The following is a 22,534-nucleotide window of genomic DNA, read 5'->3' on the forward strand; positions in this document are numbered from 1 at the left end:
CCCCCAACTCCTCCTCAGGGCTGCTCTCAAGTCACTCTCCGCCCGACTTGTATTTGTACTTGGGATGCCCCAATCCAGGTGCAGGAGTTCACGCTTTGGCCTTGATGAACTTCATGAAGTTGCCGTGGGCCCACCTCTCAAGTCTGCCCAGGTTCCTCTGGATGTCATCCCTTTCCTCTGATGTGTCAACTGCACCACTCAGTTTGGTGTCATCTGCAAACTTGCTGAGTGTGGACCCAATCCCACTGTCCATGTTGCTTACAATGATGTCAAATAATACCAGTCACAGCACTGATCACTGATCTCCAATGGATGTTGAGCCATTGATCACAACTCTCTGAGTGCAACCGTCCAGCCAATTCCTTATCCAGCAAGTAGTCCATCCATCACATCCATTTTTCTACAATTTGATGACCACGGTGTTGTGCAGGACAGTATCCAATGCTTTGCACAAGTCCAGATAGATGACATCAGTTGCTCTTCCTTTATCCACTGATGCTGTAACTCCATCATAAAAGGCCATCAAATTTGTCAGGCATGACAATCACCTCATCATTGTTTTCCTCATGCAGTAGTAGGGCCTTCAGGATGATCTGCACCATGATCTTGCCAGGCACAGAGGTGAGACTGACTGACCCGTAGTTCCCTGGATCTTCTTTTTTTCCCTTCTTGAAAATAGATGTTATGTTTCCCCTTTTCCAGTCAGTGGGAACTTCACCAGACTGCCATGACCTTTCAAATACAGTGGATAGCAGCCTGGCAACTTCATCCACCACTTCCCTCCAAAACTCATGGATAGATCTCATCAGATCCCATGGACTTGTGCATCTTCAGGTTATTTAGATGGTCTTGAACCTGATCTTCACTTACAGCAGGCAAATCTTCCTTTTTGTCCTAATTATTGTAGGGATTCTCCTTCATGATCTTTTTAACTTTCCTGTCCTGTTGACTTAATTCCTGGACTTCACAATGAACTCTTTATAATGCATACAAGTTCATAACAAAAATACCTTGTTGGATGTTAATGTGACTCTAAGATGCCTTTTCATACCTGCTTTCTACTGATTGTTTTAAAATTGAGCTGTGCACTCTCCTAACTGCTTTCTAAATCTGCAGATTACAGTGACAGCATTAGTAATTAGTGTCTGAAGTGCCTGGTTTAGGTGTGGAAAAAACACTTGAATATGAAGACTTCAGTTTGTCCTGTGGTATAATGTTTTCTGAAAAGCAATTAGCTGCAACTAACTAACTGTGGTCTAATTTGAAAGAACCTTCCATTATGTGTATTTCTGAACCCTTTTCTTTACCGAGGTCGTAAGGCTAATGCGTTGCAATGAATAAGGACTGGAGTGTCTGCTGCATTTTCTCAGAATTCGTAGCTGTTGCGCACAATTTGGAGTTTGAACTTTCCCTGACAGCTTTCCAGTTAATTGTTTCATTTTCTTTTCTTCACGTCTTGTCACTTACGAGCTTTATTAGTTAGATAGCAATACATGTGCCTGCAGGAAGATTCTTTTATTTGGTGTGAGCAGCTTAACAGTGAGGGTATATTAGAAAATGTCATCTAAGTGTAAATGAAAGCATTCTCATATGAAAGATTAAGAAAAGATTACATTGCAGCTGTATTTATTCTGCTAGGAAAGCTGTTCTTTGCTTTCAAATTTGTTTAATATTTGTCCATTAAAATAACTACTTAATGAGTACAGGTTACATATTTTAGATATTTTTATAGCTATTTAACTTGTCTTCCTACACTGTTCTGGGTCACAAGTTGAAAGGAAAATCTGCAGAGTATATGCTAAGGCAGCTGAAAGCAAAACTGTAGTAGGAATAACATTATAAAGACTGAAATATGGCATTTTCTACTTTAAGTGATATAAATTTTTCCTTAATTCTGCCTCAGAATAGCTTTTTTTCTTTCTGGCAATTTTTTATAGAAAAATATCCTTTTCTGTGATAGCACTTGCTGGATGGCAGCCAGTCAAACTGGGGAGGCTTTTCCACTCGCCTTCCTCCGTTTCCTGAAACCTGCTGCTCTCTGTTTCAGAATCAGAGTAGAAATGCATGTGTCTTGATTTTTAAATGTTAAATGGAAACACATAACCTTTTTTTTGTTTGTTTGTTTTGTTTTTCTGCTCAACTGAGATTGAACATCAAGAAATTGTTTGGATGTTTTGAACCTCTGGGTTTTGAGAAAATCAATAGGGGCCATAAGGTCAGAGTATAAGGCAAGATGTACAGCAATGATGTGAAAAGTTTCAAGGTGAGAAAACTGATGTGCAAGTCACAGAATCACAGTGTTTGGAGATTATCCACCTGTGGAGATGATCACAGCCTAACTGAGCACAGTGTCATAGAATGTTTGGGGCTGGAATTGATCTTGAAAGGTTATCTCACTCCACCCCACGCTGCCATGGGTAGGGATACCTTTGCTTGATCAGCATGGACCTGGGCAATCTGCTGTAGCTGGCCTAGCTTGAGCAGCTGGGGCTAGAACAGGTGATCTCCTATAGGCTCTAATTTTTCAGTGAATGGCAAGTGATAGGTAAAACATGGCTAACAGACTGACAGTGTGCTCTGTAATGGGCCATATCTGCTGATCTGTACCAAGCAGGTGTGACCCTGCTTCTTGGATGCCTTGGAAACAATTTTTCATGTTTCAAACAAGATTTTTCTGCAGGTCCTGTATAAAATCAGCTTTCAGAAAGAGTTGGACCGGCCAACTGTTGGAAGGCCAACAGGCATCCTGGGCTACGTTGAAAGAGTGGTGGCCAGCAGGGCAAGGGAGGTGATTGTCCTCCTATACTTTGCCCTCATGAGGACCTACCTGCAATACTGCATCCAGGCCTTGGGCCCCCAGCACAGGAATGATGTGTAGCTGTTAGAGCAAGTCCAGAGGAGGGCTAGAAGATGACTGAAGCACTTCTCCTGTGAAGAAAGGCTGAGGGAGCTGGGCTTGTTCAGCTTGGAGGAGATGAAACTCTGGGGAGATCTTATTGTGGCCTTCCAGTACTTGAGGGGAACTTACAAGCAGGAGGAGATTGGCTTTTTATGCAGTCTGATAGTGATAGCACCACGGGGAATGGCTTTAAACTAAAAGAGAGATTTAGATTAGATGTCAGGGGGAAATTTTTTACTCAGAGGGTAGTGAGGACTGGCAGCTGTGGGCACCCCATCCCTGGAGGCACTCAGGGCTGGGTTGGAGGGGGCCTGGGCCAGCCAGCCCACTGCAGGGGTTGGGGCTGGTGGGCTTTAGGGTCTCTTCCAACCCAAACCATTCTGTGGTTCCAGGATTCTATGTAGTGTTACAACACTATGACACTTTTTTTTTGTGTATGTGTGTTGTTTGAGGCTGCATATCTATGAAAATGCCCCTCAGCTGGTCAGCTTGAGGAAGCGTCCCAGTTTTTGATGCATGGTATTTTTTTCTAACTGGTTGTGTGAGGCACCCCTGTCACTGAGGTACTGTTATGCCATCAGCTAACACATCCTCTAGGTGGAAAAATCACAATATGAGGAGAATTTTGTTGTAATCACTTTGACCTTAAACAAGATGTGCAGTGAGAGGGAAAAAAAAGTAGCCTTTCTGTAGGGCATATTTTGGTTTTGGTTGTGCACGTCTTTCTAACTACTTACAGTAAAATCCATGTACAGACCATCCCAACATAACCTCTTAAAGTAGCATCACTGAATGATTATCTAATTCAGAGGTAGCCTTGTTGGGAATACGTGTTGAGGCTGAGGGAGCTGGGTTTGTTAAGCCTGGAGAAAAGAAGGCTGCAGGGTGACCTAATTGTATTTTCGGTTTTTCAGTACCTAAAGGGAGCCTACAAACAGGAGGGGAATCAACTCTTTGAAAAGGTAGATAACAGCAGGACAAGGGGAAATGGTTTTAAGTTGAGGGAGGGAAGATTTAGGTTAGATATCAGGGAGAAGTTCTTTATGGAGAGAGTGGTGAGGTGCTGGAACAGGCTGCCCAGACAGGTTGAGGGCGCTCCGTCCCTGGAGGTGTTCAAGGCCAGGTTGGATGAGGCCCTGGGCAGCCTGGTCTAGTATTAAATGTGGAGGTTGGTGGCTCTGCATGTGGCAGGGGGGTTGGAGATTCATGATCCTTGAGGTCCCTTCCAACCCTGGCCATTCTGTGGTTCTGTTATTTTTTAAAACTTTTAATGTCATCCATGTTTGCACGCCATGGGGAAAGCGAGTGACCGACTTCCAGTAGCCTCCAAGAAAGAAGTATAAGGTTGGATTTTTTTTGGTCCCTCAAAAGAGAGAAACACAATATTTTTCTTCCTTGTACATATACGTGTTGCAAGACCCAGTTCTGTTTCCATACCCACAAGCTGCTTGTTGGAGGAATGTGGTCTCCCATGTCATTCCTATTGCTCTGAATTCAGTCACTTCTTGGTGGTGTGTTAGAGGCATTGTGGCCTTTTAGCAAGGATTGCTCAGAGTAGAACAAAATATGAATGGTATCTAAAAACCCCAAACATACAAAAAGTGATACCCTCCAGAGATACCAGATGTCCCTGGTAAATGAATTGCGGGACTTAGTGACTGCTGGAAGCATGTTTAGGCTGCGCTAGGGGACTGCTTGGAGCTCATTCTGCTGCCCAGCCTTTCCTAGCTCTCTGTGGCTGATGGCTTCGTTCTGAGAAAGCAAATGTACTCCTCCACTTTCCTGTAAAGGCCTTTCTCTTGTTTGTGTGCTGTCTCCATCACTTTAATTGTAATTAGTTGAAACACTACTGTGAAAGACACAAGGGGAATATCCCTAATGGTGCAATGTGTTAGAAAATATACTTCTGTATTACAAAGGGCTGTTTGGATGGTCTTCTCCTTGGTGTCTTCTACTGCAATTTGGAAAAAAGATTAAATACATTTTTAATTTCTTTTTTCTTTGGTGACACTTCTATGTGTTTTTGTGTTGTGTGTGGATTGCTCTGTCAGTTGCAGGAGGCACTGGTGTGTCCCAGGAGCTTTGCCTCAGCAACCAGGCTCTTGTGCAGAGAAGTTGTTGCAAACATGCACTGTAATAAAATATCTTCTGAGCACCAGAATATCTTATTAACCAATCTGTATTCCTCACTGGGGCTCTGGGAGGCTCCAGCAGCTCTGTCAGCTCGCCTTCAGGGGGAAGGATGGGCTGGAGGAGGCAGTTGCTCAGTTTCAGCAGAAATGTGGATTTGTGCATGCTGTGCTAGTGGGTTTTTCTTTTTTCTTTTTTTCTTTTTTTACAAAGATTTTAAAAAATATCATTGCAGGATGTCATGTTGGTTCTTCTAATGAAATAGGGAAACAAATTTCTGTGGATTCTGTGGAAGTGACTGTGGATTTCTAGGTGGATGTGGACCACTGCAACATGAGCTGTGCCCTTGTCTGCTCTTTATATATCACTGAACTTCTCTGCTCTTTGGCTTGTGGTTGTATGCACATGGTAGTCTTCCCATGGGCATGTCTCTTGTACAAGTGGCTCATCTAGAGCCAGGGCTTGATTCATAGGAGATACTACTGGTATTAAGAGAGAATAAAAGGTGGCTGTGCTTTAGCCTCAGTCTTTGCCTACTGATGGTATTAGAGCTTCTAGTGCATTACGGGGTAGTTTTAAACTACAGAGAAGTCAGGAAAGAATTAATTCTACATAACAGTAATAAAATTATATAATACTAGTAGTAATAATAACAATGATGCTTAGCTTTGTGTTTTCTTCAAGGTGAAAATCATGCCATAGCTCTATAAAAATAATGTAGTATCTCTTTCAGTTTCCTAAATGTAATTTAATTTATTCTTGTAGGTGTAGCATCTATGACAGTGCCTGTGTACATCGCAGAAGTTGCTCCGCCGCACTTAAGAGGCAGATTAGTCACCATTAACACCCTGTTCATCACTGGAGGGCAGTTTTTTGCAAGCGTCGTGGATGGACTGTTCAGCTACCTCGTGAAGGATGGATGGAGGTATGTGAGCCTTCAGTGCTAAAAGCAAAACGTGGTTATGGTTTGAGCAAGGCTAGATACATGTGTGAAATAACTTTTAGTGGCTGACAGCTATCGCCATAGAGTTTACATATAAAATGGTAGATCTGCATTCTGAAGTGAAGTTTTAATAACTCTTGCCAAATGATATACATAAAGCTTTCACTCAGTATCACAGAATGTTTTCGTTTTTCTGATTTCACTAAACTTTAAAATGGATGAGCAATGCATTGCATATGATGCATATGCATCAACAAGCTTGAACTATCATCATGATGTTTATAAAAGTACCTTTTGCCTTTTGCATTTAGAATAATTACATGCTGATTTTTCAAAAGGCGCATTTCCCGTAACTGATACTACATGCACAGAATAGAGGTGTATATTGAATGCATTTAATTTGAGCAGTAGTAATCTAATCAGAACTGAAGTTACAGGTATTGTAGCATAACTTTTAACTATAAACTTTTGATTATGTGGAATTTCTGAATCTCTTTTACTCTACTTTCTGAATAATTTGTTCTTTCTGTAGACATTGCTAAGAGTTTATGGACTGCACCTACCTTCTTTGTGGTGATGTGTCATTTGAGAGAGTTCAGACGTTTCTGGAGCTCAGCAATTTAGTTGCAGTGCTGATGTGAAAAAATTATTAACAGAAATGTGTAGGAGGAGTAACTTATACCACACATTCCAGCTTTTGGAAACTTGTGCTTATTACGTTTGCTTTCTTATCAAAACTCTTGTGGGAAAAGGGTGTGTGCTGTTGTAGGGTCTTCGATTTCTGTTGCTACAGCCTGGAACCTTTTTGATATTTGAAAATCCTAACATGAAATATTTTCGCTCCCTATCTCCCCCAAAAAGTTTGCAATATAAATATTATTACATTCACTGACTTTCAATGGAATTGAGTAAGGATAAGTTTTAAGCTAGTAACAATTCATATGGAACATATGTAGAGGTATTTAGAGGCCGATCTTTCTTTAATATGTAAAAAAATATGCATTAAAATAAGAAGTTAATGTTTTAAAGGTGAATCCACAGTTTATTCTATATATATGTCTGAAGGTCCAAGAACGTTGAGGATTTTACTTTCTGCTGAAGTGATCGCTTCCTTTGCCTCTTAGGTAAAAAGATGTCACATTCTGACCTTAAAAAAAAAATGACATCATGCTGATTTTATTTAATACAGTCGATCCTAGCTCTGCTTTTTGCTTTCTAGCCTAAATGGAAATAGCATTTCACATTTTCACATTTTCATGAATCTTTTGATATCCTAGTCATTGCAAAAGCAGCTGCATGCTCCCTCAGGCTGTGCCTCCAGTTATAGAGGACAGAGAAATGACTTCACTGAAAGAAAAATTTAGGGGATTGCTAATCCCTTTCTGCAGTTAATGAAATATGTTCAATTTTTAGGAAAGGTAATGGTATGCAGTAATGCCTGGCTAGGTAAAATAAATGGAAGTATTTGACAACCAATACAGATTATCCAGTAGCTACGTTATTAATTTAAATTGACTATTAGCCTAAGTAATTTGCTAATGTAAAAGCTCCTTATGCATGGGACTTGGTGGTGAGGAATGAACAGCAAAGGTATTTATTTAGAAATGGAGCTCTGAGTCACCATTAGTGTTTCAGGTGTTTGTGCACTTTCTTTTTAGGCAGATATTTTGATTTCAGTTTACTTTAGAGGTTAGAGATTCTGCTGGGAAAAGCATTTGTGGATATAAATATGTTTGGGTTTTTTGGTTCTTTTTTTGTTGTTGTTGTTGTCTTTTTGCATCAGTGGGCTGATGCTTACAAGCTAAGGATGTGTTTGTAATCTGTACGTAAATGCTACCATATAGGAAGAAAAATATTGCTAAAAAAATATCCAACAAGCCTTGATCTTATTTGAGCTGTATTTTTGTGTAATTGTTCAGATAAATACAAATCATGAGCCAGCAATGCGCCCTCGCAGCCCAGAAAGCCAACTGTATCCTGGGCTGCATGAAAAGCAGCATGGCCAGCAGGGTGAGGGAGGTGATTCTGCCCCTCTGACCACAATAATCATCTAGTTTCAAACCCCCTGCTATGTGCAGGTCGCCAACCAGCAGACCAGGCTGCCCAGAGCCACATCCAGCCTGGCCATGAATGCCTCCAGGGATGGGGCATCCACAACCTCCTTGGGCAGCCTGTTCCAGTGCGTCACCACCCTCTGTGAAAAACTTCCTCCTAATATCTAACCTAAATCTCCCCTGTCTCAGTTTAAGATCGTTTCCCCTTGTCCTGTCACTATCCACCGTAGCCAACAGTCATTAACACATTGTGTGAGTATAACACAAGGTGTGTAAAAGATCCTTTGAACCATATTTTACTCCCTTACAGTCTATCTGGCCAGTGATGCCAATGAAGACCATAGTCCTTCTCATTGTGATGCTCCTCACTCTTGTTGTTCTGTACTAGTTTCTTCCACGTGTGTGTCTGTCCATGGCTGTTCAATGCCATCACATGGCCTGATCAAATTCTTGATCAAACACTGGAACAGGCTGCTCAGGGAAGCAGTGAACTCGCCGTCCCTGGAGGCTTTCAAAAAAAGGATAGATGTGGCGGTACTCAGGGAAGTGGGTTAGTAGGCATGGTGGTGAGGGGCTGATGGCTGGATTAAGTCATCTTAGTGGTCTTTTCTAACCTGAATGATTCTATGACTCTGGATTTTCATGAAAAAAAGACATAGTTGCGTACAAGACCAGTGCAACAGAGAAGGAAACGATACGACTTTCAAATTAGTAAAAATAAACTGTGGAAAACTAAGAACAGATCTGCACTTTCTGAATCATAGAAAAATTCCACTGAAAGGTAATCCGGGGTGTTGAGGCTAACGTACAGCTCCTCGAGCTGGGTTTGCATCTTAAGGTGAAGCAGGCCGAATTTGTTTATTCAGGCCTTTGTCCAGCTGACTTCTGAAAATCTTGTTAGGTAGTCATTTCCACTTCTCAGATGTGTGGGGCAGAAATAGGCTATGCTAATGCTGAGGTATCCAAGGAAGTGCTGGAGTGGTGGGTTTGGAATTGCATACTTCTCTGTCCTCAGCTCGCTGGCTGCAACCTGAGACTGAGCAGAACAGAGTACAGATGGGCCCTCCCTTGGAAAGAGTGTCCAGCATGCATCTGGGGAGAGTTCAGAGATGTTTGCTCCTGAATCACTGCATATAAGAAGGAGAATTACAGCAATTATTGTAGCTCTCAGTAATCAAGTGACTGTGTACTAGAAAGAAAAAAAAAAACAAAACCCAGGAACTTTAATTCTGTTTATTCTTGGAAATGCTGGATATTAAATTAAAAATAAGCAAAAGAAAAGAAACGTTGAATCTGACAAGTTAGTATTATACAACACTACTCATTCATTTTAATGGTGTTGCAGCAGTATGTCTCAGAAGGAGAAGTGTTACCACTGATATATTAAATTTTCTGCTGGATTTTTTCAGGTCTGCTAGACATCTGACTTCAAAAGCAAAATCTTATTCTCTGTATAGGAAAGAACTGTATTAGATTTCTGAAAGCTGGCTCACAGCACGTAATGTCCAAAATTGCCTGCTTTTACTAAATTGGTTCTATCAAAGTTGCTTGGTCTGAAAATTGCAAGAGCTCATGAACTTAGAGTGGACATATGCCCCTAAGTGAATATTGTCCTTCTGGCCTGCTCCTTGTACTCTGCTTTGACCAGAAACATGGCAGTTGGAAACTGCCTTTAGTGACCAAACACCTTCTTTTCTATCTTCTCTGTCATAAACAACCCAACAGTGTTCAGTGGTAGATTAACAGCCTAGATCTTGCTTTTTTTTCTTTCTTCTTTTTTTTTTTCTCCTTCTAAAATAATTGCAGGTATGCAGCTGCTCAGTTCTGGAAATTCTGCTGCATTTAAGGCATGGAAGGGTTTTGGAGGAATAGACTTGGGTCATATGAGTATCAAGGACTAAATCTGTATACTTAGATGTGCTAAAAGAATCCTTTTGCTTGCAGTTTGTCAGGGCTTTTAATTTCTATGTCTTTGGGCTACTCTTCATCTGAAATAGAAGAGGCTCTCTAAATACCACACTAATCACAGATATTGAATATACTATTTGTTGAGCTTCAGCAGTGTATATATTGATGTGATTCTGTATGCAGCTTCCGAAATACTGTTTGTGGAGAAGGAGGAGCTTGGAAAGAAATGAGGACACAGATGAATGAGACCATTAGTGAATGAGGAATGAGAACATTAGTGACACTTGTTAGATATGCTGGCTAAAGTCTGCTCAGCAATTAATCCTTCCACAATGTTTGCGTTTTGAATTTATTTTCTTCCTGCTTTCCTTTTTTTTTTTTTTTTTTTTTGACTAAAGATGAGCTACACCATTCTGAAAATGAGAGACTTGTTTGCAATTTTATTTCTAGACCAAGTTGTAATTATATAACCTTTGGACAATATTGCCAGTTTAAGGAGGAACTTGAGAGCTCAGCTAGGGGATGGGAGGACTGGCCTGCATGCACCTTGTCCAGGGGTGGCCAACTTCTTTCCTTCACCTTTTGTATGTTGTACTTTTTTTCCGTTCTCCATTTTTCTGCCCTGTTGATAGTGAGTCTTTTTCCATTTTCACTGGAAATGCATTTGGACTTGTCAAATACTTGTCGTTTGTTGCCCTGAAATGAGGTTTCTATTAACAATCTTGCTCTCTTTCATACTCTATTAGCAATCTCATTGCATAGCCAACTTTATAAAAACATCCATGCGAGAGAATTCAGAACCATTAGTGAGAAAGAGTGCACAGTGAGAGAGGCTAGAGGAAAGATTTGCTCATCTCCCTACTTTCCTGACTTCAAGGTGTGAACCTATTTATGAGCACAGAGTACCCTGATATTCAGGGTGAAGACTTTTCTGGAGGTGGTGGAACGGTTATAACCACTGATGTGAAGCCTATGTTGTTTGCAGTGATGTATGGATGATGCCAACATCATCTAAAGTCTTTAACAGAAGCCAAAATAATCTTTCAAGCACAAGCGATTTATCAGATGTAGGGAAAAAAGTCAGATTTAAAAAGCAGAATAACATTATGTTCTATTCTGTAGTTCTTGTTTTTACTGTTTTATTGAAGGAAATAAAAATGTGGAGTGTGAGAATCAGAACCACCTATGGCAGATGGTGATATGCTTATCTTCCATGGCCTTTGGCCTCACTTCATTTGGAGCAAGTCCTGTTGTGTGTGAGCGCTGTACAGGTGGCAATGCTGGCGGCTGGAGGGGCAGCTCTCCTGCAGCAGTAATCCTGGCATTAATGCTGTGTACAGTGAAATCCCTCTGTGCACTTAAAATGCCGTTTTGATTTAAAACAACGCTGCATCTGGCTGAACATTTAAGAGCAGACTATCTGAAAGATCTAGTGTAAATGGATGCAGTGCTGATTAAATGAGCTTTTTCCAGGGTTTCTTTCTACAGTCAGAAACAGCCATTTCCTTATACAAGAGGTTTATTCCCTGGCCACGTGTGACTGCGTACATGTACTTGCTGACCAAATTAAGCAATTATGGTTGGCTGCTTTTGGTTTATCTTTTTTATTATGTCTGTAAAACAATGAGCAGGATTTCAGCCTCATCGTTGTCATCAGCAGTACCCATCTGTTCTGTACACCTTTGCTTTTTTTTTTCTGTTAATTCTTTTCTTATATCTTCACAGTAGGGGTATCAGTTTCCAAACCACTGGAATGTTTCAGTGTTCACTGAGTCTGAGTTAGTGTCCTCTCAATGAGCAACTGTTGGGTCAGTGACAGAATATTCAGAACATCCTGAGGTATACTGGAATAGAAAGCAAAGGTCTTTTTCCTATGGTACTTCCAGAGTAGAGTTCTTGCCTGATTAATTTCTGGCAATAATGAATACAAAGGAACAAGGTTTGGTTTGTAAATTACAGCCTGGGTTGCTGTAAGTGTGTCTTCTCACAGCACGCTCTTGTAGGCAAATACAAGAAATTTGTTTATTTCTTTATTTCCAGGTACATGTTGGGGCTGTCAGCTGTGCCAGCAGTTATACAGTTTTTTGGCTTCCTGTTTCTCCCTGAAAGCCCCCGCTGGCTGATTCAGAAAGGCCAGACTCAGAGAGCAAGGAGGATTCTGTCTCAGATGCGTGGCAACCAGGCAATCGATGAGGAGTATGACAGTATCAAAAACAACATTGAAGAAGAAGAAAAAGAAGTTGGAGCAGGTATGCTGTGAATGTTTGTTGGCATCTCTGTCAATCATTGGAGAGATGAAATAAGAAGAAATTTTCACGTCATAGCCTATGGGAGCCTGATGATTTGCTGTTCTTGGTAGTTTTGCTGTTTAATATACTTCATGTACTGGTAGTTTCAGAGTTGAATAGATGTTTCTGTGATACTACAGTTTTAAATTTAATTCTGGTTTCTTCAATGAGGAAGAAGTAAAGTTCTGTAAGATTACAAGTTATGCAAGCTAGAGTTACATAAGAATTGCTCAAAAAATTGCCCATTTTAAGAATGCACATCTTGAACAGTGGAAATAAAATAGTTTGGTTTCTCTCTTCAAAGAAAAAGATCTAACAACCATTAAGGTCAGAAGGCATTTTTCATGCATGCGTTATCCAGAGTCTATATTGTGGCTGATCATAATTCCAGCTAGGCAGTTTTGGAAAGATTTACAAAATAATTTTTCAGTAAGGGCAGTTTCTGAAGCCTTCTTAGTCTGCCCAAGAGAATGCAGCATCTTAATCAAATACTTTTATACTGTTTTTGTACCCTTGTTCTATAATTTCTCAAAACTTTGTGTTTACATTGACAGGTATTATAAAGCAAGATTACCATTCCATTGACTATCTTCTTGTCTACTAAATAATTTTTCTTAGATTTGTGCTGAAGTAGGATAGGAATCTTAATTAAGTCTCTAAAGTGAGATTCACCTTAGTTCTTGCTTCTTTAAATGTAGTTAGTATGTTACTATAACTTCTCACAGGATGTGGGAAGAAAAATGCAATTTATTTTACAGCTGTACATACTGAGATCCAATGTCTGATAGTATCCAATCTCATTGCCTCCTTGAGTTTTACTTTGAAGCTTACAATAGAAGACTGGGTATCTTGAAGTTACTGCATTCAAAACGTTCAAATGTTCATCACTGATTTGTAGTAGGGCTGGATTTGTTTCTTCCATTATTTTTTCAGGCTTTTGAACACTTTTTTTTTTTTTTCTTTAGCAGTGGAAAAAAAAGTTATTTGAGTTGATCTGACAAAAAGCTGAAGTGGGCATTTTTAGAACAGCTTGGATTTTGAGTCTTGTACCAAGGTTCTCAATCCTAATTAGTCATTGGACTGTTTGATTTCATGGAGGGCCACTTAATGTCTGGTATTAATGTTTATCTGCTTTGTAGAAATGAAAGAAGCAGGTGTTTGGCTGGTTTGCTTCCCTATTTTCAGTCATTGGGCTGTACAGCACAACCTTGTTTCTCTCTTTTAAATCATTTTTATGCTGCTGCTTTGCAGTTTATAAATTTGTTGTAGTAAGATTGTGGTAGGACTGACTCCAACCTGGTCCTTTTTGCAGCTGTATCTTAGACTGGCAGACCAGTTACGGAGCTTCCTGAGTTTCTTGACTTTTTTTTTATTTATTTATGTTTTTCCCAAAGAAAAAATAATTGTCTTGCTGGAGTTTAGTCAAGCATGTTCCCATAGAAAAGCATGCTTACACGGAAACTGGCATTTTCGTCTTGGATAATCAACAGCTTCAGAGCTGCCACCAAATGGCGCAGTGAGGGTAGTTCTGAATACCTGCTTACCCACTTGTAAATACTTACAAACAGGCATTACATACCCATGGTCACTTTAGAGTTTGATTGCAACTTAGCTGTAATTGCTCTTATCCCATTTAACTCGGACTCCTGGTTGTTCTAAAAACATTTGTTGTGTGTCAGCATCAAAATGTGCTTATTTTGTTACTTTTCTGGGACTTATAGGTGGTTCTTAAAAGTAATGTTGAAATATAATTATCTTCATTTCTTGAGGAGTTGTCTAGATATTCAGAATTGAATGTGGAATGCATGGTACGAGAGCCAACTTCCTGTTCGTATGTGGAATTCAACCAAAGACAACTTTGCAAATCAAAAATCATCCCGCTTACTTTTAGGTAATTGTGCCATTTCCTTTTTTGGCATTTCCCTTTTTGAAAAAGAACAGGTGTTCTTCTTCATTAACTGATACATAAACATCTTTGCCAGTTCTTCAGGGCCTCATTTTCTAAGTGAGAATAAACTTATATCTGACTCTACAAGGGAGTAACAGGGTGCAGCTGGAACATATTCTCTTAGTCCCACACTAAAATCTGCCTTTTGTAACTGTTTCATCAGCTATTCATGTCACTGAACTAATGAATCACAGGAGATCTTCATCTGTGTTACTTCAACTGCTTTTAAAAGGGTTTAATATTAACGTCTATCATAAAACCAGAGAGGTTCATTGCAGATTCCATATGGTTATCAAGCAGCTTCTATCTTGAAAGCAATAAAAATGCCTTGAGCAGCAACTTCTGTTTCAGAAGTCTCTTGTACTTGTGTGGGATACCTGTTGGGTGAATGATTCACAGCTCTTTATCCTTTCCAATACATTCAACCAGATCAGCACAGCTGAGATTTAGCATCTTCAGATTGTGACAAACACTTCCCTCTTTAGTGATTATACAGCTGACAATTTTCTAGCAGCAGTGAATACGACTTTTGCATGCTCTGTTCTGTACCCCTAAAGCAACCTGTGGTGTTGTAAAATCCATGACTGTTTTCTGCACCACAGCTCATGTTTTGAGAACAGAGGAGGAAGGCGCTGCATTTGCAGTAATGTCACAAAACCAATTAGGTCAAGTCCAGCTCAACAGCATCTCTTAACATCATCGTCTCAGATGACAGGGTTGTAGTGCAAAGAGATCTGGTGATAGGAGTATCCGGGTTACAGGGGGAGACCTTAGAAAGGAGAGAGCTCCCTGAGATTGGGGGAAAACAGTAGTTTTTAAGTGGTATGTGCCATTCCCCTTTAAACAGGCTCTAGATTTTGCAAATTCCCCACTGCTTGGCTCATGAAGTCCTAAGGAGAGGGAAGAGGGTGGAAAACAGATAGAAGCAGTTAGATCAAAGCATCAATGGCAGGGTTGACTCTTGCCTCCCGTTAGCTAAACGTTGCTGCTGAGTTCTGTGCTGCATGTTAGTGAGGAACTGGCAATCTGATCGTAGCGCTGCATGTAAGCACTGCTACGGTGACTTAAATATACAGGTACAGATGAAGAACCTGTGCTGCTAAGTGAATTAGAGTGGGATTTGTAATCTTCTTGAGCAGGCATTTTAGAGTGAATTTACAGTAACAGAAGAGCTACATTCCTTTGTGAAAGTTTTATGGACTGCTGGCTGTAGTGGTAAATTCAAACCAGAAAGAAATTATGCTGCTGTTCAATAGGGAAGTTGGGGATTGATAGTTAATTTCCTAAATATTTAACAGATCTCCAGTATTCAAAGAAAAACATAGGAAAGTGTGATTTTTTTAAATTTCGGATGAAAGTACCTACAAGTTGCGTGGCTTTCCCCCATGCTCCTCTTGTACCAGTATTAAGCTATGGCATACCAGGATACCCCACATTACACACAAAATTAGTGGTGGTGAATGTTGTACTAACACAATGTCTGACAAAATAAATGTAATTTGTATTAAGGTTAGACATTTATGTCTGTGTAAATAAAGTACGTATAGGCATGGATCGTAATTATACCAGGAGAGCAGTGTAATCTCCCCCAGTCCCATTTATTCCATGTTTTTCTGACCTCTGAGTTACTTTTGAGACTCTCGAACCTCTACACTATGACCTGGGATAGACATTTTATAGTATGCTGCTGTGCACATATATGTGTCAATTTCTGATCATGTTTTTATTTGCACGCTATGCTTTGTAATTCTGGCCATGTAAAAAGTGTGCTTGGCTTAGCAGTGCATGGAACCACAATGCTTCTGTTGAAGTACACTGAGTGATATAGAAAATGTGTAATTGCACTGCAGGATAATTAAACCGACCTTTTTGTGCCTGTACCAGAGTGTTTTGTAATGGCTGTTGCTTCTGGATGAGGTATTTTCTTGTATTTCCAGTAATTCTTTGTTAAAAAAAGAAATAGTTAGATTAAGGGTTTTCTTTGAGAACAACCTATCCATGCTATTCTTTAAATCCTCTAAGCTTCAGTCACTTTCAGCTTCACTCTCTTTCTTTTTTTGCTGAATTTACCATCTGATCTGTGAGTCAGTCTACTCTTTCAGGTTTTGTATTTCCCTGCAGGAGATGAATGTGTTATGATTTAAAAGAAAAATCACCTCATTACCATTAGTTTTCAGCTTATATCTTTACCAATTAACTGTCAGTTAAAATAGGATGTTGTGAGGGAAGGTAGCCTTCCCGGCTACAGTATATTTATATTTCTTGCAACTTTTCTGCTTAAGGAATATTTTAACTTGTCAGTATTTCTGCCTATGGCTTTGGCTGCAGCCATTTGACATACATCTCCCTAGGGAGATGCTGGAAGCTTTCAGTACTTTCATTATTAATCATAAACTACCCCTGCTTCTGGGAGTCCTTCTTATCCCGTGCAATTGCCTGACATGCCTGGAATTCAGAAAGATACAGACATGCTTATTATTGGACATTAGCTAGAATCTTATTTAATGCAAGTTGGTAGTACTGTTATATTGCAGAAGGGCTGTGCAAAGCTCGGAACCATTTCAGTTGTAGGTGCTTAATCCATGTTTAGAATGAATCCCTCTGTCATGAGATTGAGTGGCTGCTGTTACCTGTAACCCAGGAACTGGATTAAAGCCTTTCAGACAAAAAAAAAGAGATGCACTAAAGATTTGTCCAAGAAAACCCCAAAGTCCATATGATTGCAAGCTTGAAATTCTTATTTGTGACAATACCAATGTGAGGGACTTCGCAAAACCAAGTCAGTTTTGCTTTTGGTTTTGTGAGAGAGTACAGCCAACACATGAGGTATCTGAAGAAATGTCACTGTTCCATTCACATATTTTAACTATTTGAGCTGTAGAATTATTTCCTGTCTCTTAAGAACAAAAATTCTTCCTGTGCAGTGACATATCTTCACTGGAATTTATTTTGAATTGAAGCCATGAAAAAAGAACACCTCTGGTTAATTTAAAATGTATACAATGCAATCAAATATAATATAAAGGCACTTTGATTTTGAGAAAGTACATTAACTCGATTCAGTGTATGATCAGATAATTTATCACAGAAGGGTTGAGGTTGGAAGGAGTGTTTCAATTTGTGTCCGTTGCCTCTCATCCCATTGCTGGGCACCACTGAGAAGAATCTGGACCCATCCTCATGTCATCCTCCCTTGAGGTTCTTAATCACATCAGTCAGATCCCACCACAGTCTCCTCCAGGCTGGACAGGCCCAGCTCACTCAGCCTTTCATCATTGGAGAGGTACTGCAGTCCCTTTGTTATTTAGTAGCCCTTCACTGGGCTCACTCCAGGAGCTCTGTGTCTCCTGTGCTGGGAGCTTAGATCTGGACACAGCTCTCCAGGTGAGACCTCACCAGATATGAGTAGAGGGGCAGGGTTACTTACCTGCCTGGGCCTGCTGGCAGTGCTATTCCTAATGCAGTTCAGGGTTCCATTGGCATTTTAAGCCACAAAGGCACACTGCTAGCTTGTGGTCTGTCTGTTGTTTACCAGGACATCCTGGTTCTTCTTCACAGAGCAACTATCCAGTAGGTCAGTCCCCAGCCTGTACTGGTGCACGGGGATATTCTTCTGGCTGCAGCCTTCTGCAAACTGAGCAAGCAGTAGTGAAAGTATGAATTGCTATACTAAACAATTGATAGAGACAGATAAAAAGTGTTTTTGATTCTCTTTTTTATCCTTAAAGCCTTTTAAAGGCTAACATGAGCTTTGAAAAATAGTCTGTAAAAAAAAAAAAAAAATCAATTTTTTCTATCTCATCTAAAAATAAAACTACTGTAAGTTCAAAATAAGTTCTCATTCCTATTACATTAGAGCAGCCTGCAGGCTGCAGATGTAGCCAGGAGTATGTGAATGTGTGTGCACTTCAGGGCCTTGGGGTTACAGTTTGTACCCGGCAGGATGTTGGGAGCTGGTCTTCCTTCAGCAGCTCATGGCCAAAACCAATCCCTTCATCTTTCACTTTAGTTTCCAACATGCCTACATAAATTGAATGTTCATCTGGAAATGGGGATTAGTTACCTCTGAAGAAGAGCTACTTTAGAGTAGACTGCATCAGGTGAACGTTGTGAGCCAAATTCTTCTTTATCTAAGGTTTGGACAGATTTTGTATAGGGTAATCCCGAAGGGCAGAAAAAAGTGAAACTTCATAAAAAGCATAGGGAATCATTATGAGGCAGTAGGGTGCTTGTGTAGGAGCTGCTGTTCTGTTGTTTTTTTTTTTAACTTGTTTCAGATTCACTCTAAAGTTTATGTAAAAACTTCAGAGTGGAACTACTTCCCATGGGCAGTGTTGTTAGCTTTGTCTCAGTCTGATGCCTGAAGAAAATTAGAGCTAGAAGTATGGAAAATAAAATAAACCTTTGTTTTTGTCTCTATTAATTGAAAAATAAATTCACACATAGTAATTTTGTTGTAAGTCAAATGACATTCACAGATCAAAGGTGAATTTGCTGACGTTTCAGTGGTGTTCACTGCTGCTAATAGGGTATCTGTGGATGCTGCTTCAAATCCATATGCATCACTGGGCACTCTGCTCCTCTCTAGGATTTGTTTAGGAACGTGTTCCAATTTAGGATCAAGTATATTGTTGAGGAACAGGAACAGAGTTGTTATGAACTGGAATTTCAGAAGAAGTGGTAGTTAGTGATATATTTTGACTGGTTATTAAAAATATGCTTTAAAATAGAAAAAAATTCAATCAGCATTTGTATGTCCCAGCTGGTTGAGGTGAAAAATACAAATATCAGGATGCGCTTACTAAGCTTTACTTTAACAAAGCTGCATGGAAAGGTTCCTGAAGGAAGTGGACTTCAGAGAGTTTGGGGGAAAAAGACTTTAATCAGCGGAAAAAAAAAAAGGGATGTGTACAGTGTGAGCGATAGTGAAGGAACAAAGCAATCAGCAAAGAGTAGAGGTAGAGGAGAAAGAAGGAAAAGAGGTGGTCATTCTTTTGTTGTTGTAGGGAAAACCTATCCTGAAGAGTGATAAGGCAGATTACTTAGTACTGCAATGTGAGAAAAGCTAAATGGTGGGAGACACCTATATAAACATCTGTAATTGATGCAGGTTGGGTTTTTTAGCCTGAGGAAGTGAGATGTGCCAGAGGGAAGAGAAGCCTGTAGGTGGTAAAAGGCTGATAGTGATGGGGTAGCATGAATGAACAGTCATGTGCTTGAAGGAAAGCTATGCCTCGTAGCTGGAAGTGCTTGGCCATACCCCAGCCTTGCCAGCGGTGACCTTCTGATAACCTCGCCTTCCTCCTTGGCCTGTGTGGAGAATAACCAACAGATGGGTGCTGGAACTGGTGTGCCCAGAGAGCAGCCTCAGCTCCAGGCTGAGGGAGCTGAGTGTGGGGAGCCACCAGGCTGGAGGTGTTCCTGGTATGCTCCTCTGAGAGATGGGCACATGCTGCATTAACAGCAGAATGCAAGAGCTTGGTTTATTTAAGAAACAAAAGCATGACAAAATTCTTCATTGTTTCCCTGCTGGACGTGGCATCTGGACTGAATGTGGAATTGTAAGCAGGATGCTCCCACTTGATTTGCTTGTATTCATGCAGCGGGGATTCAGACAAAATATACAGTGTGGTGTGAAAATATTAATGGGCATGGAGGAAAACTTTCTTTTTAAGCTGCTAAGGAGTAATTATCACACTTACTAAGCTGATTTGTTATTTACCTGCTAGAGCAGTTATTTATCTGGTAGTTAAGAAAAAAATTTCTTCCGTTATTGTTAAATTCTCTTTGGTGGTTAAAAATTTTTATGAGGGGTGAACAAATTCAAGATCGTTTTTCATTCATAATCTTAATTTTTGGTCCACAAAAATTTGGAACTCTGCTTTCTTTTTTGGTAATGATACCTTGAGCTGTGGTAATGCTCATTAGCTGCGCAGCATTGTGCTTGACTCCATTCAGAAACAAGATACTGAGAAGGAGCTTCTCCCCATATTATTTCAGTCCCAAATAGGAAAGGTTAGCACCACCGTTTCCTTTTGTCATCTGAATAAACGAGTCCATGGGCTCACTCTTGTCACGTGCCATTTTGGGAAGCAAGTACTTTCTGGGAAGTTTATTTTGCTATCAGAGCCATTTGTAATCCAGTGTATGACTGATCTCCTGGAAAATGCTGGTGTAGGTGAGGGATTTTATACAGCTGAAGTGTGTGTGCCTGGTAACTACTGCTGCATAATAATCCACAATGAATAATTATCCAATTAATTTAGACTTTCTTTTTGCTTGTCAGTTGTCTGTGGGGAAACTACAGTTTCCTTCGATGTATTTGTTTGGGAAGCATTAAAGATTTTTTCTGTGTGAAACTGTATGTAATGCTGTGAATACTTAATATTTTTAGTCTAAGTTCTTAAAAATGTGTCTTTCATAGGTATTAAACAATATCTCAGTCATGTTTTGGAAATAGCAATACATATAAAGCTCTAAATCACTGATGCCAACCTAAATTTTTTAAAAAGACTCAGTAAGATTGTGAGTTCTTCTCCCTCCCGTTTTCAGTTTTTCGTTTCACTAAAAAACGAAACCAAACACAATTATTTCAGGAAATTTCATGCTCTGGTGTAAAGTGCAAGAATCCAAATAGTCACCAAAAGTCTTTAGTCACTTTGTAATGCTTTCTTTCCCAGCATATCGCTATTCTGGTAAATGGATCTGTCCCTCATTCCTCTGAGGAAAGGGGCACTGCGCTGCTCCAGAAGTCGTTGATCTGTGTGTTTTCTTTCCCCTGAACAGTCAGACAGAAATTCCGCATTTCTGTGTATGTCTGTTTTGAATGTCTTTTATCCCAATTCTGGACGTACTTCAGCATTTCTATTTTTGTTGAATAAGAAATAATGTTTTCAAAAACAGTATTGTTCAGTGTCTAAGGACACTCAAATATTTACCAAAAATCAGACAGTAGATATTTTTATCTAGTCAAAGTAAGTTCTCTAACACTGCAGCCATAGTGATTTACAAATGAAGAAATGATTTTTTCCCAATATTGAGGATTCTTTTATTTGCAGAATCTCTGAATGTCTTAGAAAAGTATCTCCTTTTCCCTGCTATGCTTAGTGTTCATTGATTCCTCCTTACAGAGTTGACTTTAGGCTAATATTTAACATCATCAAACCTAGCACCTAGAACACCATCAAACCTAGAAAAATTATTATTTTTCCCCTCTCCTGCTGTAGTTCTTGTAGAATTACAAAGAGAATGCTAACAGTTTGAGCTGCTGAATTTCTTGTATTTACCTAGCTGTGTTTAAATGGACATGCTGCATGTTAATTCTGCCTTTTGGTTATGCAGTGGCAGTTAGCACTGCAGGTTATGAAGCAGGCATCTTGCTGTAAAGCAGGAGAGCCTCAAACTGCCGGCAGCACTACCAGTTTTCATGGGATATGATGCTGATGGCTGGAATGATGTCTTTGGCCCCATGGGAACTGGACTGGGAGGGCTGCCTGCACCTCTGCTCAGACACCTTGTGGGGCAACACTGTAGGGTGGAAAGAAGATTGTAGGTCTTTGTTTTGATACCTAAACCACATTAATACATATTTTCTGAGTGCTGAATACCTTTCATTTCTGACTGCATTCTTCATGACAGTAGTGGCTATAAAGAGAAAAAAAATATGGTTTTCTTGGCATATTTTGACCTGTTTGTCATCACGTAGTGAAAATGGAAAGGTTTCACTGCAAATATTGAATCTAATGGTGCACAACTGCTCTAAACGTTAAATTATTATTGAAGCAGAAGTTTTCTAAAGTATACTTGAAATTGGATTTGTTGAAGAGCATAAGTAATTCTAAAGTAATTCTGTACTTTTGTGATGCTATAAAGTGGATTGCACTGATTTCATTTAATTTAAATGTATGTGTATAAATATGTAACACAGAGTACATGTAATTTCACTGTAGTTGAGGTGGATGTAGCTCAGAGAATGCAAGTATGGATATAGAGGAATAAATTGTAATATTTTCTGTAGCTTGTGATATGGAAAGTAGGCTATTGTCTCTGGGCCAGTAGACGTCCTTTTTAGTTAAAGCAAACATACGTTTCTATGGCAATAAAAGCAAATTTAAAATGTAGGTGGTTCTGACTGTTGCTAGTCTAAAATAAAGGTGACAGTTGCAGAATAGCTCATTTCATAGCCAAAGGAAAATAAGATTTCTATTAAGGAAAAATAGCCCTATACTTAATTAAAAAAAAAAAAAAAAATTGGAGTTATAAGATCTTTCTGGTACTTATTACTTCCCCCTTTATATTCTCCTTCCTTCTTTTCATTGTCTATGAAAAATGGGATTCTGCATATAAATGCTAAGACTTAAACTT

The 22,534-nt window shown here is 39.7% G+C and overlaps 1 protein-coding gene across 1 annotated transcript in view; it reads left to right on the top strand.

Moving 5' to 3' along the window:
- SLC2A13 (solute carrier family 2 member 13) overlaps positions 1 to 22,534 on the top strand; it is a 137,860-nt gene that overhangs the window by 22,280 nt on the left and 93,046 nt on the right. Inside the window, exons 2-3 of the mRNA XM_042815869.1 lie at positions 5,795 to 5,954; positions 11,975 to 12,183. Of these exons, the coding sequence (XP_042671803.1) occupies positions 5,795 to 5,954; positions 11,975 to 12,183 (369 nt within the window). The remainder of the gene's footprint in view (positions 1 to 5,794; positions 5,955 to 11,974; positions 12,184 to 22,534) is intronic.

This window comes from Centrocercus urophasianus, unplaced genomic scaffold, assembly GCF_019232065.1.
Source record: "Centrocercus urophasianus isolate 14NV4802_14NV808 unplaced genomic scaffold, USGS_Curo_1.0 seq_15, whole genome shotgun sequence".
NCBI classification, from domain to species: domain Eukaryota; kingdom Metazoa; phylum Chordata; class Aves; order Galliformes; family Phasianidae; genus Centrocercus; species Centrocercus urophasianus.